The 23,101-nt window shown below is 41.4% G+C and overlaps 1 protein-coding gene across 3 annotated transcripts; it reads left to right on the top strand.

The window, feature by feature from the left end:
• On the top strand, positions 1–22,693 carry ZFAND5 (zinc finger AN1-type containing 5). 3 transcript variants are annotated; one of them, XM_073670486.1, is made up of 6 exons: positions 1–310; positions 3,151–3,308; positions 14,657–14,762; positions 15,331–15,428; positions 18,689–18,811; positions 20,813–22,693. In XM_073670486.1, exons 2-6 carry the CDS (start codon positions 3,161–3,163, stop codon positions 20,959–20,961), a joined length of 624 nt encoding a protein of 207 aa, XP_073526587.1. In that variant the 5' UTR covers positions 1–310; positions 3,151–3,160; the 3' UTR covers positions 20,962–22,693. The 3 variants fall into 3 exon arrangements, with proteins under 3 accessions (XP_073526587.1, XP_073526573.1, XP_073526599.1); XM_073670472.1 differs by lacking the exon at positions 1–310 and adding an exon at positions 1,196–1,322; XM_073670498.1 differs by lacking the exon at positions 1–310 and adding an exon at positions 1,508–1,768.
• The last annotated feature ends 408 nt before the right edge of the window (positions 22,694–23,101 follow it).

Genomic DNA, 23,101 nt, shown 5'->3' with positions numbered 1-23,101 from the left:
GGAGTTTCGCCTCCGTCAGCAGCAGGGCTCGGCTCCGCCCCCTGGCGGTGTATAGACACAACGCTCTCTCTCACACAGGACACACATTCTGGGGGCACAGTGAGCGGACATTGGGCGCAGGAGCGGCGGGACAACGGCGACCTATTAGCGTGGTGTTGTCACACGGTCTTCGCTGAGGAGCACACGGGATTACACGGCTCCGCCAGGAGAAGTAGAGGCCCGGTGCTTAGTGTTAGCCAGCGAACAAAGAGCGAGGCAGAGCTCGTGAGAAGACTTCCTCCCCCGCCCGGCTGTGGCCTCAACCCCAAATGTAAGTGTGCCCAGTCATTGTGTGACGTGCGGCCGGCAGCGGAGGGGTTACACGGCGCGCGGGGAGCGCCTTATATGGCGACACAGGCTGGAAGAGGGGGAGGGGAGCCCACCACCGCCGGGGTCTGCGGGGGGAGCACGTATCCGCCGGACTCGCTGGGAGGGGGCACGTATCCGCCGGAGCCTCGGCTTCTGGGGCTCTCCCGGTGTGGGGGTGGTGCTTGGTCCCCCTGTGTGCGGAGGTGGCTGCCATGGCTTCCTGTGCCATGACTCAGTGCTTTTACATAGGCTTCCGTTGTGGGGCGGGGAGGACTACAACTCCCAGCGCCCTGCTCCTTTCTCTGCCCTGGGCTTCCTGTCTCCATGGTGGAGCTGCTTCTGCCTCCTTTGTCTCCAGGCTCCTCCTCCTCCTCTTTGTGTCCGGATCCTGCCACCCCCGGCCGCCTGCCCTGTCCCCGCTGCCCCATTGTGTCTGCCACGTCCTGCTGATACTTGTGGAGTACACCAGTGACTGTGCCCTGGTGAGGGCAGTGCTGCCACCTCTCTGGTTGTGTGGGGGGCAGTGCTGCCACCTCTGAGTGGGTCACTGACTGAGGATGGACCCAGGACAGTTTTCGCCTATGATGTTGGGGCTGGCTCTTGCCTTGTGTGCAGCGATCCCTCCCATGCTAAATATAACAGGACTCCTGGAGTGTTTGCTGGGAATGAGCTGTCCTGAGGCTACTTGTGTAACCTTGCCACCTCAGCCTGGTGTCATTTGACTCAAAACACCCTTTGATGGCTTTATCTTCTCACACTAGACCAATCCAGTTCACCAGAGGCTTGGCACAGGACCCATTACACATCCTTATTTTGTGTGACTCGCTGAGCCAGTTCTTGGGATGTCTGTTTAAGGTCATGGAGGTTGTCCTACAGCTGGGTGACGTCAATCACCAGGAAAACAAAGGTGCTTTCTGTAGTCTTGCAGGGTACAGAGCTGACTTTCTGTATATGGGGGATTTGCGGCGAGCAAGGTACACCTCATCATAACACTGCATATGGTTAAAGAAGATCGGACCTTGACCTTAGTACAATAGTGAAAATGATTCTGATCGAGATCAGTTGGAAGGTAGTCCTTGTGGATCTGTGATGTTGGTGCCATCCTGATGACCTCTGTTGGCAATGTATGGTACAGTAAGCGTGGTCGCTTCTCGCAGTGTAGGAGTTGGCAGCATCAGATCTATAAATAGCGGCTGATTTCAGAGCCCCCTGTTGACTAGGTTTTGTGTGTCTGAGCCTGCAGATCAGCCAGCCTGTCACATTGCAGCCTTGTGACAGGCGGAAGCTAATGTTCCCACCCACGTGACCCCCAGCTTCTGAGAAATATTAAAAGGAGCATGTCGTGTTATTGCAAGCTGCTTTCCACTAATGGGGTGGGGATAGCAGGACTGCAGGGCGACCTGTAAACAAGATCCTGGTGGTACGTTCTCTTCCTACTACACGGCTATTAATACCCGCTCATATATGGCTCACATGGTATGACATGGCACGGTTTTCTGTGCTACCTCCCATGGATAGCTAAAAGGAAGGGGAAAAGTGAGCTAAAGTGACTGCATTCTGTTTGTAAACTTCACATAATATAAAATCTGTATTTATACCAAAATATTTACAGTATAAATGTTTTTCTGTGTAAGATAATTTTCACAGAAGACAATTATGATCGTCCTCCAGTGACTCGAAACGATTTCACCCGTGGAGTTTTATGGCCTGTACAGGCGTGCATGCTAACACAATCAGTTTTGCCTACAGGGTTAGATGGTTCCCCTCCACCCATTGTAAATCTTGACAAGGTTCAGTGTTGTTTTGGATAGTTGATGGGTTGATCAGCCTGTATTAAAGTCACTTAGAGGAGAGTGTATTACTTAGTCCAAGGCCCCACTATCAGTATTTTTTTTCTCAGGAGTGGAAGCCAAAACCAGGTGAGGAACAATCTGAGAAAAGGTATAAAAGAATCAAGTCACCAATTCTGCATTTATCACCCACTCCTGAGAAAAAATACTGATAGTGGGGCTGTGGCCTTATACTGATTGCTGGAGATCCCGTCACTACAATGTTACCATAGGCATTGATTCCATAGTGTCAGTGAGTTTTTTTTAATTCTGTAGTATAGTTGCTGTGAGCACCATCTCCACTGTTATTAGCTGTAGAAATAGCTGGTGCGGGCTCATCATCCCATGTGGCTTTACATTAGTGCCCACCTATGCATTACAGAGAAGCTGATTTTACTTGTATGAACCTTTGAATTGGGATCCTTTTTCCTTGGCAAAGTGATATTGAAGTGTTTATCTTGCTGGTTATTCCTTGCAATGACATTGCAAAGCCTTTGTTATAGAAAAATCTGTCTCGTCATGTCCAACTGCTACACAATTGACTTGCACTTAAATTACCTCTCAAAGGACTTGCAAATCATGGTGCCTTTCCTGCTGGGTGTAGCCTGTGTGGGCATGCTTGTTACCTAGTACTCCACATGCCAGCTAACATTTAGAAGGGTCAGTATGTATCCTGTAACCACTTAGAGAAGAGGGCAACTCAGACACTGGCATTTTCTGTTGTGAGGGAAGTTATTAAAGATTGGTCCAAACTCCAGTCACTTTTTATTCATGCTTTTGGCCATGTCTGATACTGACTTGCTTTAAACAGTGAGACAGAGCAAAACTATTTGACTGTTTACCCCTAGGGTATGCACTTTTGTTTCTTCCACTGTTTACTCATATCTGTTTTTTCTACCCTGCACCTGAATATTTATGTCTTCCATCATTAATACATTTTCTGTCATATATATATTTTTTTTCTTCTCTACAGCATAGAGAAAATGGCTCAGGAGACAAATCAGACACCAGGCCCTATGCTTTGCAACACAGGATGTGGCTTCTATGGAAACCCTAGGACAAATGGAATGTGTTCTGTGTGCTATAAAGAACATCTTCAAAGACAGAACACTGGCAGGATCAGCCCTATGGGTAAGTCACAATGCACATAAATAGGTTTATCCAGAATAATTGAATTATTGCACCTGGTAGATTACTACTTGTGTGTGAGCTCTCGAGTGGAATATGGCGACTCAAACGTTTCTGAAGATGCGCCATGATAGAAGCCTATTTGGAAATTGAAGATCACATTGATTCTGGAGGATTCATCTTGTTACAGATCTAACACCATGCAATGTCATAAGGCTGTACTCACTCAATTGAGTTTATAAAAAAAAAAAAAAAATACGTTTGTCATGTGATGCAAGTGGAATTGGTTATCTTTCTTGTAATAACCAAATGAATGAACAAGTCTTTCTTGATGTGCCTCTACTCATTGGAAACTATATTCTGAAGCCTACAGGGTCTAGGTTCATCAGTGCTGTGCACTTTTTTTCATTGTGTTCTGCAGTTGACTGCTATGCCATTCCTCCTTCCAAGGTACTCATGCCAGCGCTGCTGTTCATAGCCTGCTTAGGCTTTTTTTTTTTTTACCTTGCAATGTAGCAGAGGATCAGTGGCTTGATCATGATTTCCCGGTAAGGAAGTCTAGATTTCAGAAAAGAGCTGAGACACTAAAGTGTGAAGTTGAGTATATGGGTTATTGTGATAGGTAAGTTATGGCCAAATAGACACTTCTTTATCGCTCCTATCTTTCTACAAGTTCTGACAAATGCGATTTGGACAAGGCATCATCTTCCTTTAACTGCACCCCTTCCTTTTTTTCCCTTTCTTCTAAGGCAGTGCAAGAGAGAGAGGCACACTTTGTGTGTTTTTTTTTTTTTTTCCTGACCACTTGTCTCTGGCAGGAAAAATAGCTTTGTTTTTTATGCTTTTTTCACTGCCCTGTCTCTATTTAGGCATGTACATAAAGTTCTGTGAGAAAAAAAAAAATATAATATATATATATCTATATCTATTTCTATATCTATATCTCATTCTGGTTTTGGCATAGTGGGGGAGGTGAATTGTTCAGGAATAGTTTAGACACTGTCAGTGCATTGAGTTTATGACACTATTTGCTTTCACACTATGCCTGTGTAACTGAATGGCTGACCCCATTGTTCAATTTCACACCTCACTGGGCCACAGGTATTGTTCAATCTCACACATAGCTCAGGTAATATTTCCACAGTACAGGTCACTAATTTAATTACTCTCCCAATACAAACAACCATCTCAGTGACCAAGACAAGATGGCTAATTACAAAATAGAACCCATATTTTGCCATCAAAAATTTAGCTGCATTTTTTGATGTGCTTTTTTTTCACCACCCATTACTTCTTATGGGTGAAAAAAGTATGAAAGAAGTAACGTGCTCTATTTTCCAAAAACCCAACCAAGACACAGCAATACTCAGCAAAAAAAAGCAACATGTGTGAACATAGAATTCTGGTTTCTCATAGACTTTGTTATTGCAAGACTCAGCTGAAAAATTGCATAAAAATCTGCTGCAAAATATGCAGCAAAACACAATGTGTGTGAACATAGCCATATACTTATAGCCTCCATCTTCTTCAATGTAGACTGGTTTCTGTCGGGACAAATTGGATGATTGGCTGCTGCAGTGCATAGAATGGTTCTTCAAATGGGCTTCAGTTGATGACCTGTCCTTGTCATCTGACCCCATTAACAAATGGAATGTAGATTCTTTTCTTTTTTTTTTTTTTAAAGCACCAAGATGTAAATGTTTTTCCTGCACTCATCAACTTGGATGCTGGTACAGGATTTGATTACCATGAAGATTTTCATTCCAAACAAATACATATACAAGTGCAGATGTTAGATAAGTGTTCATTTAAGACTTGAGGGTCTGAAAAGCTGTTTATCAGAATACTTCTGCTATTAGAGATCTTACCAATCCAAGACTCTGGTCCCAGCCAATATTAGACCAATGGCTGTGCATAAATCGAAGAAGCATTAACTTTCTGCTCACCACCTGATTGGATATTATATTTTCCACTTCTTATCCATGTTCTATTCAGTTCATGGTACTTCACAGCCCTCTTTTTTTTTTTTTTTTTTTTTTTTTTTTTTTTCTTCTTTCCCACTATCCTTTTCCACCCCACTTTCATGATATATCCATTCAATGATGCATCACCTGAACAGCTAGAGGGCATACTTTGTTTTTTGTTTTTTTTTTTGCCTGCTGAAAGGACAGTGGAATTATACTTCCCTCTCTATTCTCATAAGGAAGACTGTCACTTGTGTAATTATTAGCAATAACTGTAATGGGCCCTTTTCCCCATCTGCCTTGTAGACAACCTGTTTCATTATACAGGGACTTCTGGTGGCCACTTAGAAGGAATCTTAGATCAGCATGATGTGGGTGCTGAGAATTTCATTGCAGTGATGTGTATGGTTTCAATAAAATGAGTTTTTATCTGCAGGAGACTTACTACCAGACTAACTGCCTTGTGCCCGTAGTCAACCTGCTGTGTAAGTCCACCCCCACCCCTTACTGATTAGTAGCTTTCTGTCAATCAGTGGTGTGGGTGAGGTTATACACAGCTCAGAATTCTGAGAACTGGCAGATCTGCAGCAGATAACAGTGATTGTATTAAAAGAAAAAAAAAATAGCTCAGGAAAGGGACACGGCTGGACTCATGCTAATCTCAAATTGCATAGCAAAAACCTTCTGACAGATTCCCCTTAAGAGAACATGAAAGCTCTTAATTCTTAAGAGGGCACTATGAAATAATTTTCAGGGGGAAAGTAATAGTTAGATTTAACTAGTATTATACATTTATTGGGGGAGGGGGAATAGCTTCACTGTGACATTGATTACCAGGATTAATTGGATAACCTGTTCAAAGGGACAAAACAATTTGATTTTCTGCTGTATCACCTATTACACACTGAGCCGTTTCTTAATGATTTTGACCTCCTGCATTCTAATCTGACGATGAACATTTTTAGTTGACTCTTGTTTCTATGATATCAAAGAGTTTTTTCCTTTTTATTCTACATATAATTAATGCATAAAAGTTTCAGTACTTTGAAACATTATTTTTGCAAATATAAAGATGCAGAATATCTTCTGATATTTATATAGAGAAAACTTAGCAACAATTCAAATAACTAAAACATGTCTAAAAACTACTTTGAAGTCTAAACAGTTACAGAAATTGCTCTACAATATTTGGTCCTCATTCAGTGACAATTCTTTTTTGCTTGTCTCTTGTACTCCTGCATCGGATCACCTTTACAAAATGTCCAACAGTAATCTTGCAAGTATTGATGGATTGTTTTCCTTAATATCTTTTCTCCATAGCCACAATATCTTGGTGAAATCTCTCACCGTGCTTGTTGCTCACTGATCCGCAGTTTAGTGGAGAAAAGTGTAGATGTGAATATAAGAAATTAATCTTTAAGGACATGTTACAGCCAAGATCCTTAAGTTTTGAGGAGATTTTCCACCAACTCTTCACTTATCTGCTCGAGTTTCCCAACTTGGTTACCACTAATTCGTATGCTACCCATGCAGCCTTTTCCTTGTCCTGCAACAAACGGAGAAACTCCATCTTGAAGAAGCTTATGAATCTGAGGTCTAATAAATACTCCTTCCTTTATCTTTGCTTCACACAACCTTGGAGATTTATCAATGAAATACATGAATGCTTTTGCATTTTTATCCATTGCCTTTACAAAGTTCTTCATTAGGCCCAAGTTGATATGCGATGGTGGTAACAATCTTATGTGGGTCAACAAATGCTGGATGCAGGACATTTTTACTCCCTGGCTGAAGTGAATGTTGGAGAGGCCTGCCTCTTTTATTGTAGTGATGTTCTCTTGCACGACTATCCCACTCACACAGAAAGCAGCAGTACTTTGTGTATCCACCATGGAGACCAAGTAAGAGGGCAACCATCTTGAAGTCACCACAGAGGGGCCACAAATGTTGGTCATAATTCAGGCACCTCAACAGCTGTCTCATGTTGTCCTAGGTTTCTTTCATGTGGACTGCATAACCAACTAGAATTGAAGATAATGCATTACCATTATGCAGCAAGATGGCTTTTAGGCTCGTTTTGTTGAATTAATGAAAAGCCTTCATTCCTCTGGATTATGACTTCTCTTCAGAGCTTCCATTAAACTGTTGATGTTGTTGCATGCCACAAGATCGCCCTCCATGAAGAAGTACTGGATAAGATCTTTATCACGGCTGTGGAACAAAGAAATCTGAACATCACCCGCAAGTAGATTCCACTGCTGTAGCCTGGAACCTAAAGGCCCCGTCACACATAAAGACATCGCTAGCGAGATCGTTTATGCGTCACGGTTTTTGTGACGCAATAGCAATCTCGCTAGCGATCTCGTTATGTCTGACAGGTAGCAACGATCAGGCCGCTGCTGTGAGATCGCTGATCGTTACAAAGCTTCCTGGACCATTCCTGGGTCGTTGCGCTCCCGCTGGGCAGTGTGCATCGCTGTATTTGACACCTTATCAACGACTTCGTTAGCGATTCAGAACTGAGACACGTAGGCGTGCATAAATTGGACTTTTCCGCGCCCCTCGTCCCCGATTGGTGGTCGCTACAGCGTTCTCATTTTCCGCCGTGCATAAAGAAGGCAACAGAATAGCGATTCCATCCTTTGTTTCTGACATCGTGCTGGATTGCAGTTCCTAGCAGAATTCTCCGCGTTGTTGATATGTGGAGTCACAGCCGAAGAATACTACTACAATCCACAAACCAGAAAGCTTGTCAGGAACAAAGCCCAGATGAATGGATACAGAGTCACAGCCGGAGAACGCTACTACGATCTGAAACCAGAACGCAGTCAGGAACAAAAGGACGGAATTGCTACAACGTGGCCTTCTTTTAAACCAAGGCCGCCCAATCAGAACGCAGTAGCGTCCACCAATCGGAGATGAGGGGGCACGGAAAAGTAATTTTATGCACACCTTCGTGACACAGTACAGTCCCTATCAAGGTGTGGATCGTTGAAATAGCTGCTGTGTGAAAGCGTCCCAACGACCGCCGAGATCGTTAGTTAGATCGCTGGGGCGGTCGAAATCGTTGGGAAGTTCTGCATGTTTGACAGCTCCCCAGCGATCACGAAACGACTCTCCAGCGATCCCAAAACCGTGACGTAATAACTATCTCGCTAGCGATCTCTTTATGTGTGACGGGGCCTTAAGAGCTCAGCTTTACTCTTGGGCAGGTCCAAATCTCTAACAAGATCGTTCAGTTCACTTTGTGTTTATAAGGTGTGGTTCAGTTGAGGTTGCTGACCAAGTCTAGGTCATGAGCGGAAGATGCTTCATGACACTAAGTGCCCTCTTCTTCCTCACTTGACTTGTCTAAAAATGTTTGATGCTTTTGGAACCAGCAGCTCTTCTCTATGTGGTACTGGGCATATTGCAGATGGAATGTTCGGATACTGTAAAGTCCACTTTTTTTTTTTTTCCTTAACTCCTTTGCTAATGCACCATGCAGAAATGGCAATTGGCAGTCTGATCAGTTGATTTTCTCTAGATCATTGGGACTGCAAAAGGCATAGATTGCTACTTCCCATGCAACCGCTGGGTAATGCATGTGTGGAGCCCAACTTTTGTCCTGATTTTCTACTCTGCTGCCAAAATACAGGTTGTAGGATTTCCTTTATCGTAGTAAAATTTCACCTTTGTGACGCAAAAGTGACTTCTCATGTAGCAAGACTAGCCTTTTTTTTTTTATGCAAGAATGAGGCATATCTAAAAAAAAAGCATGTCGATTTGCCAAGAAACTAAGTGAAGAAATCCTAAAACTGTATACCTTCTACAGAGAGCATTTCTAAATGTAGGTGATGAAACTAATTAGGATTACATCATCGGAGCAGCGTTGGAGTTTTTTGATTGGTCACCCTAAGATGATAGAATACTGAAGGCTGAAAAGACTAAATAGATGAATAGGCTAGCTACTAATAATGCTGATTTAAAAGATGCAATTTTTCTATAAGCCTGCATGGAAGTAATTCTGGATCTTGATAATTAGAGCCAATTTGGAAATTTTAAGTATCATTTGTTTTCAGCACAACAAAATTTAGCTGAGTTTAACTGTTTGTCTCTGTACCAATTTGGCTGTAGAACAGTGTTGGGCCACATTCAGTATTTGTAAACCAGGAGTAGAACAATAAGGGGAACAGTATAATAGGAACATGTGCACCACTTCTGCATTTTTCACCCACTCCTTGTTTTGTCTTTCAAATACTGGACTTGTGCACATGGGCTTACGAGTAAATTCCGTAATCAGATTTTCACTAACTTTTGAATGAAGGGGCTCAAACACCTTGTTACTAAATAGGCAATGTTAGCTAAGCTTTCAAAATAACGGGCACATTTATTTAAGCTAAATTGCACCGGAATTCTGCCTTAAAGGGGTATTCCCATCTCCAAGATCCTATCCCAATATGTAGTAGGTGTAATAATATTGGCAAATACCTCTAATTAGAAATGTGGCATAGTATTTTTGATTCGCTATGTCTCTTTCCTCATGTGCAGGCATCACAGGACCTTAGGTATCCATGGTTACGACCACTAGCAACTAGCTTTCTAACTGTGACTTTCAGTGGACGTAACCATGGATACCCAAGGTCCTGCGATGCCTGCACATGAGGAAAGACATAGCGAATCAAAAATACTATGCCACATTTCTAATTGGAGATATTTGCTAATATTACTATTACACCTACTACATATTTGGATAGGATCTTGGAGATGGGAATGCCCCTTTTAACTGTTGCAAACAAAAAAAAAAAAAAAAAAGTTTCATGATTGACACTATATTCGTGTTTTAAACTTTTCTTTTTTTTTTTTTTCTTGCTCAGAGGGGGTGTTGCCTTGCTTAAAGCGTTCATTAATTTGGAGAAGTGTGTCCTACCTAACATACAACACCATGGCCTTTAACGTGTTCTTGATGGGGTGGGGGGTGGGGGGCATGCTGGAGTCAGATGCTTCTGAGGTACATGCCTCTTAAAGGGGTAGTCCACTAGTCTGGCAACCAGGGCTGTGGAGTCGGTGCTCATTTTGGTGGAGTCGGTATAAAATGGACTGACTCCGACTCCTAAAATATATAATAAATTGGGTGCAGTAGATCAATGCAGTTTGTGGGGAATATTTTTTCATAGGAATTTGGGAAAGTTATGAAATGTCCTATAAATGGCTGTTCTATTCCTGATCTAAGGCTACATTCACACACAGCGTTTTTTGAGGATACGTTTTTCAGCTGCAAAAGCAGATCAGCTTTTTAAAAAACTGCATCACCTGAAAGTTTTTTGAGCTCATAGATAAGGTTTTCAATAGCAAAAGCAGGTTAGAACAACGCCGAACAAACTGACATGCTCATTCTTTGTGAGGATCCGTTTTTGAGCCCAAAAATGGATCCTCACAAAACGATGTGGCTGTCATATCTTGAAACCCATGGACTTTGCTGGGATGCCCAGAGACTCTGCATTTTACTGCAAAAAAACGGATCCGCAAAAACTCTGTGTGTGAATCATGGCCGTAGCCAGCGAGGGGCAGGGGGGGCAGCTGCCCCTCCTAGAAGCAGGGGCACGCACCTATCAAAACTCACTTGTATGCTGCAGTGCTCCCGTCCTGCACTGGCTCCAGACTGCAGGGGGCAATCTCCCCTCTGTCCTGTCTTCTGCTGTCTTCACCAGAGAGAGGAGGGGGAGGGGTGCCTGCCCTGCACAGGATCCAATTCCTGGGCCCCGAGCTGGAGAAAGTGAAAGTACTACTGCTCATCTGTCACAGGAAGGTAACTAATGCTAATATTGTAGGTGATTATTATGTGCTCTCTGTACAATGTGTGAACTATATGTGCAATGTACTATTTGCTGTCTGTAGCTGTCATCTGTCCATCACACTCTATCCCTCCAGCTATCCATCATTATATTCTATCTAAATATCTTGATTATTGTATCGTAAAAATGATTAAATGTCTGATGTTCACATTGTACTAATAATAAATTTTTCACTTAAATATAAGCAATATATATGTGGGAGTCGTGGAGTCGGAGTAAGGGAAATTGAGGAGTCTGAGTCGCAGGTTTAGCTTACCGACTCCACAGCCTTGCTGGCAACCCCTTCTCAATCTTTATTTCCCCCTTGTAAAATATTAACACTAAGGCCACGGCCCCACTATTATTATTATTTGGTCACTATTTTTTCTCAGGAGTCAGAGCCAAAACCAGGAGTGGGTGATAAATGCAGAATTGGTGACTTCTTTCTATCATACCTTTTCTCTGATTGTTCCTCACCTGGTTTTGGCTCTGACTCCTGAGAAAAAATAGTGACCGAATACTGATAGTGGGGCTGTGGCCTTATACTGCCTTTTCAGTGCTTGGTCTCCCGGGGCTTTTGCGACATAATAGTGGCACATGATCCCCAGAAAACCATGCACCGACATCGCTGCACTGGCACCAAAGGTGAGAAAATTTATGACGAGTGGCGGCGTTTCTTATGGCTGGAGTAAGATTTGTGGCAAGGTGCACACAGAGATGCGCGCCACTTGTCATATACCAATGATTCATAAAAAGGGCTACTCACTACGTGAACATCTCCTTCTCAATCACTTTATTTCTCCCATAAGTTATGCTCCTCTCTAGTGCCAACTCCCCATTCCACTGATGTTAGCGCATGGTCCACCAGGGCTCACGTGACTTGGATGTTCTGCTTATTGAATTACATGACAGGGGGAGGGGAGATGGGGTGGTGAGTACGTTCTTGAAGAACCCCTGAAGAAAGGTCTACTTGTTTCTTTAGAAACCTGAAGTGGTTTGAAATGAAACCTGAAGTGTATGAACCACAAAAGTTTTTCAATAATGTTTATTTCTATAGCACCAACATATTCCACAGAGCTTTACATAGCTGTTAATTATTCAATAATTTAAATGAGTGAGGACCCCGCTTGCAAGCTTACAATCTGAGGAAATAGGAGGGGGACACAAAGTAATTATGTATGGTCCAGCCATTAATGTAATAGGGGTACTCCAAGCATGAACTGAAGAAAGTTGGTAAGCGAGAATTGTCAAATGTTAGATTAGTGAGGTGATAGACTAGTCTAAGGAAATGTGTTTTTTTAATAAACTGTAGCAACTGGGAATTAAGTTGTCTTGGTTAGTGTGCTCCAGAAAACTGGTGTGGCGTGAGAAGTACTGGAGACGGAACTAGGAGCTTCGGTTTATAGACTGTGTTAGTTTTAGGATGTTGGATAACGGAGAGCGTAGGTAGGGTGGTAGATGGAGATGGGAGAGCTTTGTGGGTGAGAGTAAGAAGTTCATATTGTACTCAAATAATATTGTACTATTGTAGTAGATGGGCAACCAGTGCCGTGACTGGCACAGGGTGGTGGGGTCAGTGTAGTGGAAAGATTCTGTAACTGGCACAAAAAAGGCACCTGAGAAAAAAGTGTGTTAACATACCATAGAACTCCCTTCAGGAAATGAAAATTGGTGTTTCTTGAATCGCTTTTAGCTAAGATATTTTTGAGCACCTCCAAAAAAGATAAATTATAAAACTGATATGGATCAAAAATGAGTCCAGCACACACAGAAAAACCCCGCGCACACACAGCGCACACACAGAAAAACCCCACCCCCCCCATGTATGAGGCAAAGAAATGTGTAAAACTGGTTTTTGAAACAGACTCTTCAGGAAAACGACAGCCGTATTTTTCCTGAAGTGTCATCTTTATTGCCTTTTGTCGTTCTTTAAAAGAACAAAAGGAACTTGGATATTCCTGTGCATATGTTTATTTTTAATGTTCAGCACTTTTTTTCAGGTGGGATCTGCTTGTGAAAGATGCGGTGTGCACATATCTGTATACAGATTTATCACACTGCATGAACCACTGATAAATCTGGCACTTTTTAATGAGTCTTGGGCTAAGTTTGCACTGATGAGAATTAACAGCATAAATATTCCCAATGGCTTTTTCTGTGTAACCTTTTCATTAAAAAGGTTCCATTACTATTAATGTAATGCTGAAGAAGTTTGAGTATTTTAAAGCATTACCTTTGATTGGGTGGCGCATTTGAGCTATAATTAAGGTGTGCGGTGTTAATAATCACCGTATTCGGTTTTTTTTATGTGATTTCGCCTTACTGTGTCCCCTGTTTGGTTTTAGGAGCATGGCGTTCTGCCAAGCTGCATTATTCCTTTGTTTGACCCACTTCCTGCAAAACAGATGCATACTGTGCTTCCCAAAATAGGTGTTTCCATCCCAGCAATTGTATTAGTCAGTGTAATGTGCTTTTAGTGGCCAGTAATGATCTCAATTTCCATTACACACGACTTAGTAAAATTAATCTTTGCTTCTGACCTGGTTATTAGAAATGTATAGATAAAATACTTTTGACAGATTCATAAACATGACAGCTATATTTTTATCTTAATATGGCTCTTATCAAGTCCTGTATTTTTTTTTTTATATATATTTACAAATAATGCTTCATGACCGTAAACTAGTTATCACATCACAAAGATGTCACATTAGTTATCGATGAGGGTTTAAAGGGGTTGTTCAGGCTCGGGATTTAAGTCTGCACTCTGACTGCAGACTTGTGAATCCTCACAGCACGCTCTCAAGCTTATCTTTTGCTGGGAGTGGGTGGTCATGTGACCAAGTGTACGATTTTTGCATACTTCTGGCCACGTTCCGACTAGTCGTCATGTTCGGCGTCGCTCAATTCGCATGTATTGCATGAGGCTGCGCATTTCGAGTCGACACTTGACCTCATGTATATAAATCACATACTGTTTGGTCGCACATCCCCTGATGCTGGCACTGCAGAATCCTCGCAGCGTGCAGGGACTGCAGACTTGAACCCCAAGTGTAGACAAACCCTTGAATAACCATATGAATGAATTCAAACTATTATATCTAATGCTATCATGTTATATTGGTAATAGTTAGGGGACTGTCAGCCGGTCTCTTTAAAAGTCAATGGCTGAGCATTCACCATACACAAGCCGTTTCTCCTGTTAAAATTGGGATGGAAGAAAATTGATGACAACTAAAGTTGAGCTCTTTGGTACTAAAATACATACCCACTGCTGCTTTTACTATTAAAGTGGTTACATTTTCAGACTTTTGCCCTTTTCATACTAATCACTTGTGTGGCTTTTTCTCATGCTCTCCCCAGGATTAGGCCATTGTAGGTTATGGAGTTTAGTGATTGTGCACACATAAGCTAATGACGGCCTTTGTGTGTAGTGTAAATGGTGTTCTGGATAATGTGGTCATTTGAATAACGGCTCTCACATTGTAATTGTTCTAGACCTTACACTCGCCTGTTAGGGGGGGCGTAATAGGGACTAGCAACTGGACTGAAAAAAATGTCTTGTTTCGTCTAGGTGCATCCAGTGGTTCTAACAGTCCTACCGCAGACTCTGCAGCCATCCAGAGAGTAGAATTAAACAACTGTGAAAGTGATGTTGGCAGCCCTACTGACAAATCCAGGTAAGTGCGGAAGTGAGTGGTGAACAGTGTGGATACATGTAACACACTGGACACTATCCAGGCATGATTTATAGAAGCAGCTCTTCAGCTTTCCTTGCTCACTTATGCTGGCTGTATCGCATGCGGAATAGTGGCTTATTCTAGTGTCGGTGACTTGCATTACATTTGGTGTATCTTTATGGGGATATGGCAACTTCACAATGTTTAACGTTTGTGTGTGTGTATATATATATATATATATATATATCTATCAAGATCAGTGATTGGAAACGTTCTTGTGCAAATCCTATGAAGCCTGTGTTGATCCACAGATATACAGCTTTGCACATAAATGAAAACCTTTTCAGTTTCCTTACACAGTGAATGACTGACTTCATTACATAGGAGTGAAAAAAACATTTCTGTGAACAAGTTTTCTCTTGAAGGATCTTAAATGTATCAGCTTCACACAGTAAAAGTCCGGAATAAATTGTTCTTATGTGTTTTTTTTTTTTTGTTTTTGTTTTTTTTTTTTTTGTCTTTCCACTTAATTCCACTTTTTTTTTTTTCCCTCTTGTAATCCTTTTAGAAATGTGGCTGGTTTACCTGTAACTCAGCAAATGACAGAAATGAGCATTTCAAGAGAAGATAATGTGACTTCTCCAAAAACAGAATCCTCAGAACCAGGTATGTTATTACTAACCTCAATCCACTGTGATTTTTGGTTAGTTACAGTACTTTTCAGTGTTTTTTATAAGATTATACCGTACTTTTCGGATTATAAGACACTTCTATCACCCTCCAAATTTTTTTGGGGGGTGATAGGGAATGTGCCTTTATAACCCATGCCCCTGCTGGAGAAGCCACAGTTGTGGTGATACACGTGCGGTCTCCGGTCCTCACTTACTTTTGCCACTTTCCAGGTTCTATTTTGGACCTTTGGTCTCTTATTTCTATTCTTTGTCATATTGCAGATTCTGTGCATACTTTGGGTCTCTATATCTCAGGTTTTGTTATCTCTGGATTTATATGCACAGGGTTTATCACCTTGTTCCTGCATTGTGTACCACCTCTTGCTTATTTTTAAGCTGTCATATAATACTATTATAGTGTGCATAGATGGTTATTTGAACACTATGTTGATTTTGTGTATTTTATTTGTAACTTGGTATATTCTTGTAGTTTGACTCACAGATGTATCCTGCAAACTCTTACTATTTGTGACTTATGAGGACAGGAGTAGGCCTTATAGACTGACTCCTTGTATATTTTTGTGTTTTTTTTTTTTTTTTTTTTTTTTAAATTGTTGCATTGTCCCCTTGATGTTTTACATATGTTAACATAATATATCTATTCTGTGATACCTTAGCACAGGGGTGGGGAATCCTTTTTTTTTTTTGCCAAGGGCAATTTGGATATTTATACCATCCTTCGGGGGCCGTACAAATTGTATGCTAACTCCGCCCTCCAAAGTATGTCCTGACACTGGCGTCAAGACGCAATCTTTCATTGTATGTCTTGGTGTTCAGTAGTGTGTGCATGTGCTCACAGAGCAATAGGAAATTAAGGGGCCAGCAGCAGTCAAAATACAGTGGCCAGCCCAAGCACTGTGGTCCCTGGGAATCTGGCTGGATAAAAGGTCATTGAGGGCCTTTAAACAGCCTTCGGACTGGAGGTTCCCCCACCCCTGCCTTAGCACATGCATACTTCTTTCTTTTTGTTTTCCTATAATACAAATGTATATTACCGGTGGAGCGGGGTCCCAGGAGGCAGGGTCGCTGTGGCAGGAGTGAGGCGATGTTGCGGGCCCTGGGCTGAGAGAAGGGGAGTGTTCGGCGGTGCAAGGCTGTGGCGGGACCTGGGCTTTCACAAAATGTTGGCAAAGTACTCGCACTTCCCATCCTTTTCATAACGTTGTACTTCTGGAAAATGGCTGCCGGAGGTGGCGCATGCGCAAATTGAGACCTTTTTTCTCCAGTAAGCTACTGTACAAGCGGACTAGAAGACTCACCGCCATTTTATTAAAAATTTGGGGTGCGTCCTTTAATCCACAAAACAGTAGTTTGTCTTTTTGGGTAACTAGATTATCAAGAGCGCTAGATTTTTGTTACTCCTACAACCAGGTAATAAGATCATATACAGTGTGGAAGTTAAGTATTTGATACATTGCCGATTTTGCAAGTTTTCCCACTTGCAAAGACTGGAAAGGTCTGTAATTTTTATCTTAAGTACACTTCAACTGTGAGAGACAGAATCTAAAAATAAAAACCAGAAAATCACATTGTATGACTTTTAAATAATTAAATTGCATTTTAATGCATGAAATAAGTATTTGATCACCTACCAACCCGGAAGCATTCTGGCTCTCAGACCTGTTAGCTTTTCTTTAAGAAGACCTCCTACTCTGCACTCATTACCTGCACTAATTACACCTGTTTGAACTTGTTACCTGTATAAAAGACACCTGTTCACACAATCAATCACACTCCAACCTCTCCACCATAGCCAAGACCAAAGAGCTGTCTAAAGACATCAGGGACAAGCTTGTAGACCTGCACAAGGCTGGGATGGGCTACAGGACAATAGGCAAGCAACTGGTGAGAAGGCAACAACTGTTGGCACAATTATTAGAAAATGGAAGACACACAAATGACTGACAGTCTTCCTCAGTTTGGGGCTCCATGCAAGATCTCACCTCGTGGGGCAAGGATGTTTCTGAGAAGGGTCAGGAATCAGCCCAGAACTACACTGGAGAATCTAGTCAATGACCTGAAGAGAGCTGGGACCACAGTCTCAAACATTACCGTTAGTAACGCACTACGTCGTCATGGACTAAAATCCTGCAGAGCATGCAAGGTCCCCCTGCTCACGCCAGCACATGTCTAGGCCCGTTTAAAGTTCACCAGTTACCATCTGGATGATCCAGAGGAGGCATGGGAGAAGGTCATGTGGTCAGATGAGACCAAAATAGAACTTTTTGGCATCAACTCCACTAGCCGTGTTTTGGAAGACTAAAGGATGAGTATAACCCCAAAAACATTGTCCCAACTATGAAGCATGATGGGGGGGTGGGTGGGGACATCATACTTTGGGGATTCTTTCCAGCAAAGGGGACAGGGTGACAGCACCGTATTGAAGGGAGGGTGGATGGGGTCATGTATCGTGAGATTTTGGCCACGATACAGTAAGAGCATTGAAGATGGTGTGTGGTTGGGTCTTCCAGCATGACAATGACCCTTAATACACAGCCAGGGCAACTAAGGAGTGGCTCTTTAAGAAGCATTTCAAGGTCCTGGAGTGGCCTAGCCAGTCTTCAGACCTGAACCCAATAGAAAATCTTTGGAGGGAGCCGAAACTCAGTTACCCAACGACAGCCCTGAAACCTGAAAGATCTGGAGAAGATGTGTATGGAGGAGTGGGCCAAAACCCCTGCTGCAGTGTGTACAAACCTGGTCAAGAACTACAGGAAATGTCTGACCTCTGTAATTGCAAAGAAAGGTTTCTGTACCAAATATTAAGTTCTGTTTTTCTATTGTATCAAATACTTATTACATGCAATAAAATGCAAATTAATTATGGTAAGAATTATACAATGTGATTTTCTGTTTTGTTTTTTTTTAAGATTGTCTCTCACAGTTTAAGTGTACCTACGATAAACTTTACAGACCTCTCCATTTTTTGTAGGTGGGAAAATTTGTAAAATCGGCCATGTGTCATTTACTTATATTTCCCGCGGTAGGTATAATGGCCCTTTTTTAATAACAAGCACACAGCTAAAAACTGTACGTGATCTTTCCAATACTTCAATCTGTTCATTGTCTGCAGTGATACGCTTCCTAGCCCACACTGGCTTGTCAATGGGAATAATAGATGAGTATGAGTTTAAGGTTTGTGTCCCTCAACTCTGATATTTCCTACATTTATCGATTCATTTGTATTAATTTCAGTTGTGACTCAGCCAAGTCCATTATCTCAGCCTAGTACATCTCAAAATGAGGAAAAAACTCCAGAACTCCCCAAGCCAAAGAAGAACAGATGTTTCATGTGCAGGAAGAAGATTGGTCTTACAGGTATTGTACTTCTTGCCTTCCTATCATTCAGTCATTTGTAGATTGATATGGAATCATAAAATATAGCTAATGGATGACCGAACTTGTCTACTACTTTCTGATGGGGTTACTTTTGTGTCTTGTGGCATCACTTGTGAGGATAGACTTATTACTAAATTGAATGGACAAATCTGTGAATGTCGATGGTGGGATGGCTTATATACTATTTTTGATCAAAAACAGTGTTACTAAGAACCCGATTTTATTTAAATGCACTTGCTTTTTATTTACAGCAGGGTTTTTGTTCATTTTGCTTCTTGTAGGTTTTTCTGATTCATGGCCATTGTGAAACATGCATTTATGTGCTGCATGTATACCAACTTAAACCAAGCTCAAATTTTGCGTTTTTTAAATCTGTGAATGTGCTTGAAATCATGCTGCCTTTTCTATAGTAACCTTATGTCATGTGAACAAGCCAATGCCGTATTTTCGGTCCGAGTGTTGTCCCTGGGGAAAAAACGGAGAGTGCTTGGACCAATGTTATTCAATGGGGCAGTATAGATGAGCTGCTTTTTTACTGATCAAATCTGTGTGTGGGGAAAAAAAATGGCAGCATGCATTTGTTTCTACCGTAAATTGGATGAGACACACTTGTTCAAGTCTGAGTCTGTTATAAAAAATTGGATGCCATATTGAGCCACAGTATAGCATCCAATTTTTGTGGATACATTGCAGTTTCGTAACAAACTGTAAATGGTCTAAAATGATGAAGGTGTGTGTGTTTTAAAAAAAAAAAAAAAAAAAAAAAACACAAAAAAAAACCCACACCCTGGATTGTATGCGTACTGCACATAAATAAGTGAGGGGAAAAAATCCTCCTACAGTTCCAGATGAAACACTTTAAGTAGATGGTTATTTAATTTCTTAATAAGCCCAAGTCACTTCTAAACTAAAGCCACAAGACAGTCCATCTAAATGGCCAACCGCACACAACAACTTTTTTTCATGCAACATCAGAGTTGACTGGGTTTTATTTTTACTTTGGGTGTTATGGGATGAATTTAAAGGGAGCCTGTCAGCAGGATTGTTCTAAGTAAACTACAGGCAGAGTCAGGTTTGCTCCGTTAGGCTGTGTGCCCACGATGCGTTTTTTTTAAGCGTTTCCACAGCGGCAAAAAAACGCTGCAGAATCCCTGTGCACATGCTGCGGATTATCATTGCAGAAATAAAACGCAGCACTACCAATTATTTTGCGGAAGCGCTGCGTTTTCGCCGCCATTGACTTGCATTAGAATGCATGTATTCCGCTTCACTAGATAAGCACTAGATAAGCACATGCGGAATCCATGCGTTCAATGTGCGGATGGTACCCGGGTACCATAGTACCTGTTTTAAAAAAATAAATAAATAAAAAAATGATATTTACCTTCTGATGGTTCCCGGTCTCCTTGGCTTGCCGGCAGATCGCGGTGGACTGAAGGACCTGCGCTGACGTCATCTAGTCATGTGACGGCAGGTCCTTCAGTATAGTGTACCGCGAGCTGCCGGCAGCCAGGACGGAGTGAAGCAAGACTCTGGGGGCCATCGGAAGGTAAGTATATAGATTGTTTTAAAAAAAAAAAAAAAACTGGATTTGCACTTGGAATTTTTCCTGTTTTCCAGTACACTATATGGTAACACCAATGGTGTCATTCAAAAGTACAACTTGTCCCGTAAAAAATAAGTCCTCACATGGCTATACTGACCGAAAAATAAAATATCTAGGGCTCTGGGAAGAAGGGGAGCAAAAAAACTGAAAAATGGCCCAGGGGTAAAGGGGTTAAAGGTTACACAAGAACCACAGGACAGATTTCAACAACCAAGGTATCATTTTAATCAGTGTTATGTCGCCCACCTGACAGTGTATGTAGTTTACTGTGCACAATCCTGTTGACAGGTTTACTTTAAAGAAATCATGATCGCAGCAAATTATTTCCCCCAGTTTGATCATGTACTTAATTTTCCTTCTATTTTCTTTGTCAGGTTTTGACTGCCGTTGTGGGAATCTGTTTTGTGGACTTCATCGTTACTCTGACAAGCACAACTGCCCATACGATTATAAGACAGAGGCTGCCGCAAAAATAAGGAAAGAAAACCCAGTTGTTGTGGCAGAAAAAATTCAGAGAATATAAATCTACATTTGTGAAGACTGACTTTTTTTTTTTTTTTGTTCTTTTGGTTCTGATTTTAATATATCCTAGGGAAACATTAAAGAGCAGATGCATGTTTTGTTTCTTTCAAATGTTAAACTTTTTTTTTTGTGGTGTCTATTTTTTTTTTCTTTCTCTATTTGGGATGTTTTGAGTGTTTACAGGCAAAATTGAATGAATAGATGATACAGCCCTTTTTACCTTTTTGTGTTCCTGTGCTCTCAGAACTTGGACAGATCAGTGCTGGCTTTTCTGTTTCTAGTTGAATGCATATCTGGTTGAGGTAATGTTTGTGCCAAAATGTAGGCCTAAAATCTGCATGGCTGCATCAGATATGTGCCATCACAGATACAGGTACTCTGTCCGGACTGTAAACCTTGCGGGCGGACTTGAATGTGTGTGCACCGTAACTGCGCATCTTTTTCTTATGATGCTGAAATACCGTTAACAGATTTCTTTCCACCGTTTTTCTTAACCTTTTAACATTTAAGATGAGCAATACTCTTTAGTCTTGATGCTATTCAGTTAAGCATCAGCCCCTACTTTGTGTGTGGTGCTAGATTTTTATGCTTTAGTATGTTTCAACAATTTTTATTTTACTTTTTTACCTGTATTTTCAAGTTGCAGATTGTCAAATGTTGAGGTTTAAATCCAACCCTTTTGTCCCAGCTATCTTTGAGCACTCATGTAATCCTCCGGGGTTGTAATGTATTTATTTTGATCCTTACAGTGCCTTTTCTGTTTGGTTATAATCGAGACAGCTGAAATTCTGAATTGAAAGGTTAAAGAAGTTGTCAGTCTCTTCTTTTCTACCTGGTCTGGACATGGGCAGGATAGTTGTTGAAGCAACTATTCACTTCCCAGCTGGTCTCCCCCTATTTATAGCATGTCCTATTAGAGAGCGGTGCAGAATATCCACTTCAATTCCAGTCATTTCAGCCTGCAGTGTCAATCCTAAAAACTGCTTTGACTTCAGCTTGCCATGCACACTTTTTTTTCTTTTGGATTTGGTAAGGTAATCTAATGGCTTTTAGCCATTCGTGGAGGTTTTCCAATGTGACTCACTTGCACAGATTTGCATGAAAACCATACCTTACTTGGCTGCTGTAGATCCATTTTCTTGCGTAGGGTTGAGGCGTGTCAATGTTTCAGTTCTTCCATGAGTGCTGTCAGGAACCACATTGAGGGGGGCTGCTCACCGTATAGTTTTCAATTGTATCTGGGTGTAGGACTGTAATTTTCTTGGTTTTATTGCATGGGCTGCATTATCTACAGCTTTGTATAAAAACTACTCTAGAAAAGACAGTAAACTTCACTGATGCTTGTCTGGTAATTTCACTTCTGTGTTATAATGGAAGGTTTGTATGAGACTTATTCCCCCCTTTTTGTTTTTGCTCTTTAGATGAAAGTAATTTTTTAGAGTCGTGTTGTAGTATTGCCTGTTCTCATCTGTAAATAATGTATGTTCACTCTGCCCCACTATCAGATTTTATTGTGTTCTGTCCAACTTTTTATGCCTCCCAAGCATTAGTTTTTGTTTCTTTTTTTTTTTTTTTTTTTTCTTGTTGCTTTAAAACTTGTATTTCTCTTCTGAGTTACTAGATATGCAAATGTGTACAGATAGTTCATATTTATGTATTGCACATAATCATGCTATTCAGCATTTATGCTATATTGTATTATGTAAATAATAAACGATGTACAGAGGGAATCATGTCTGTGCCATTGACTTGCATTTTAATCAGTTACTGTGACTGCTTGAAGCTTGTTAGGATATACCATTGTTTGATACTGCCATGTATTGTCACATGTATGCTGCCACTTTAAGATGTCTATAGAGAAGTCTTGCTTTTCCGTTAAGAAGGACTGAGAATTTGTAATCTTTTAGAAGGGAATTGTCATCGGGTTCTTGCTACCCCATGTGAGAGCAGCATTATGTAGGGGCTGAAACCCTGATTCCAGCAATGTGTCACTTATGTTGCTGCAGTTTTTATGAACGGTTTCTCTGCTGCAGATCTAGCCGTTGTTTGAATGCGGAGCGCTGTATGACCTCACCCACACCACTGATCAGTAACCTTCTGACTATGCACAGTGTACACAGAGCTGTCAATCAGCGGTTTGA

Source organism: Phyllobates terribilis, unplaced genomic scaffold (genome assembly GCF_046119375.1).
Source record: "Phyllobates terribilis strain yellow unplaced genomic scaffold, ASM4611937v1 Scaffold_1__5_contigs__length_1240528914, whole genome shotgun sequence".
Lineage (NCBI taxonomy): Eukaryota > Metazoa > Chordata > Amphibia > Anura > Dendrobatidae > Phyllobates > Phyllobates terribilis.
Note: the sequence above shows the minus strand (reverse complement) of the source record. Positions and strands in the feature narration are given on the sequence as shown.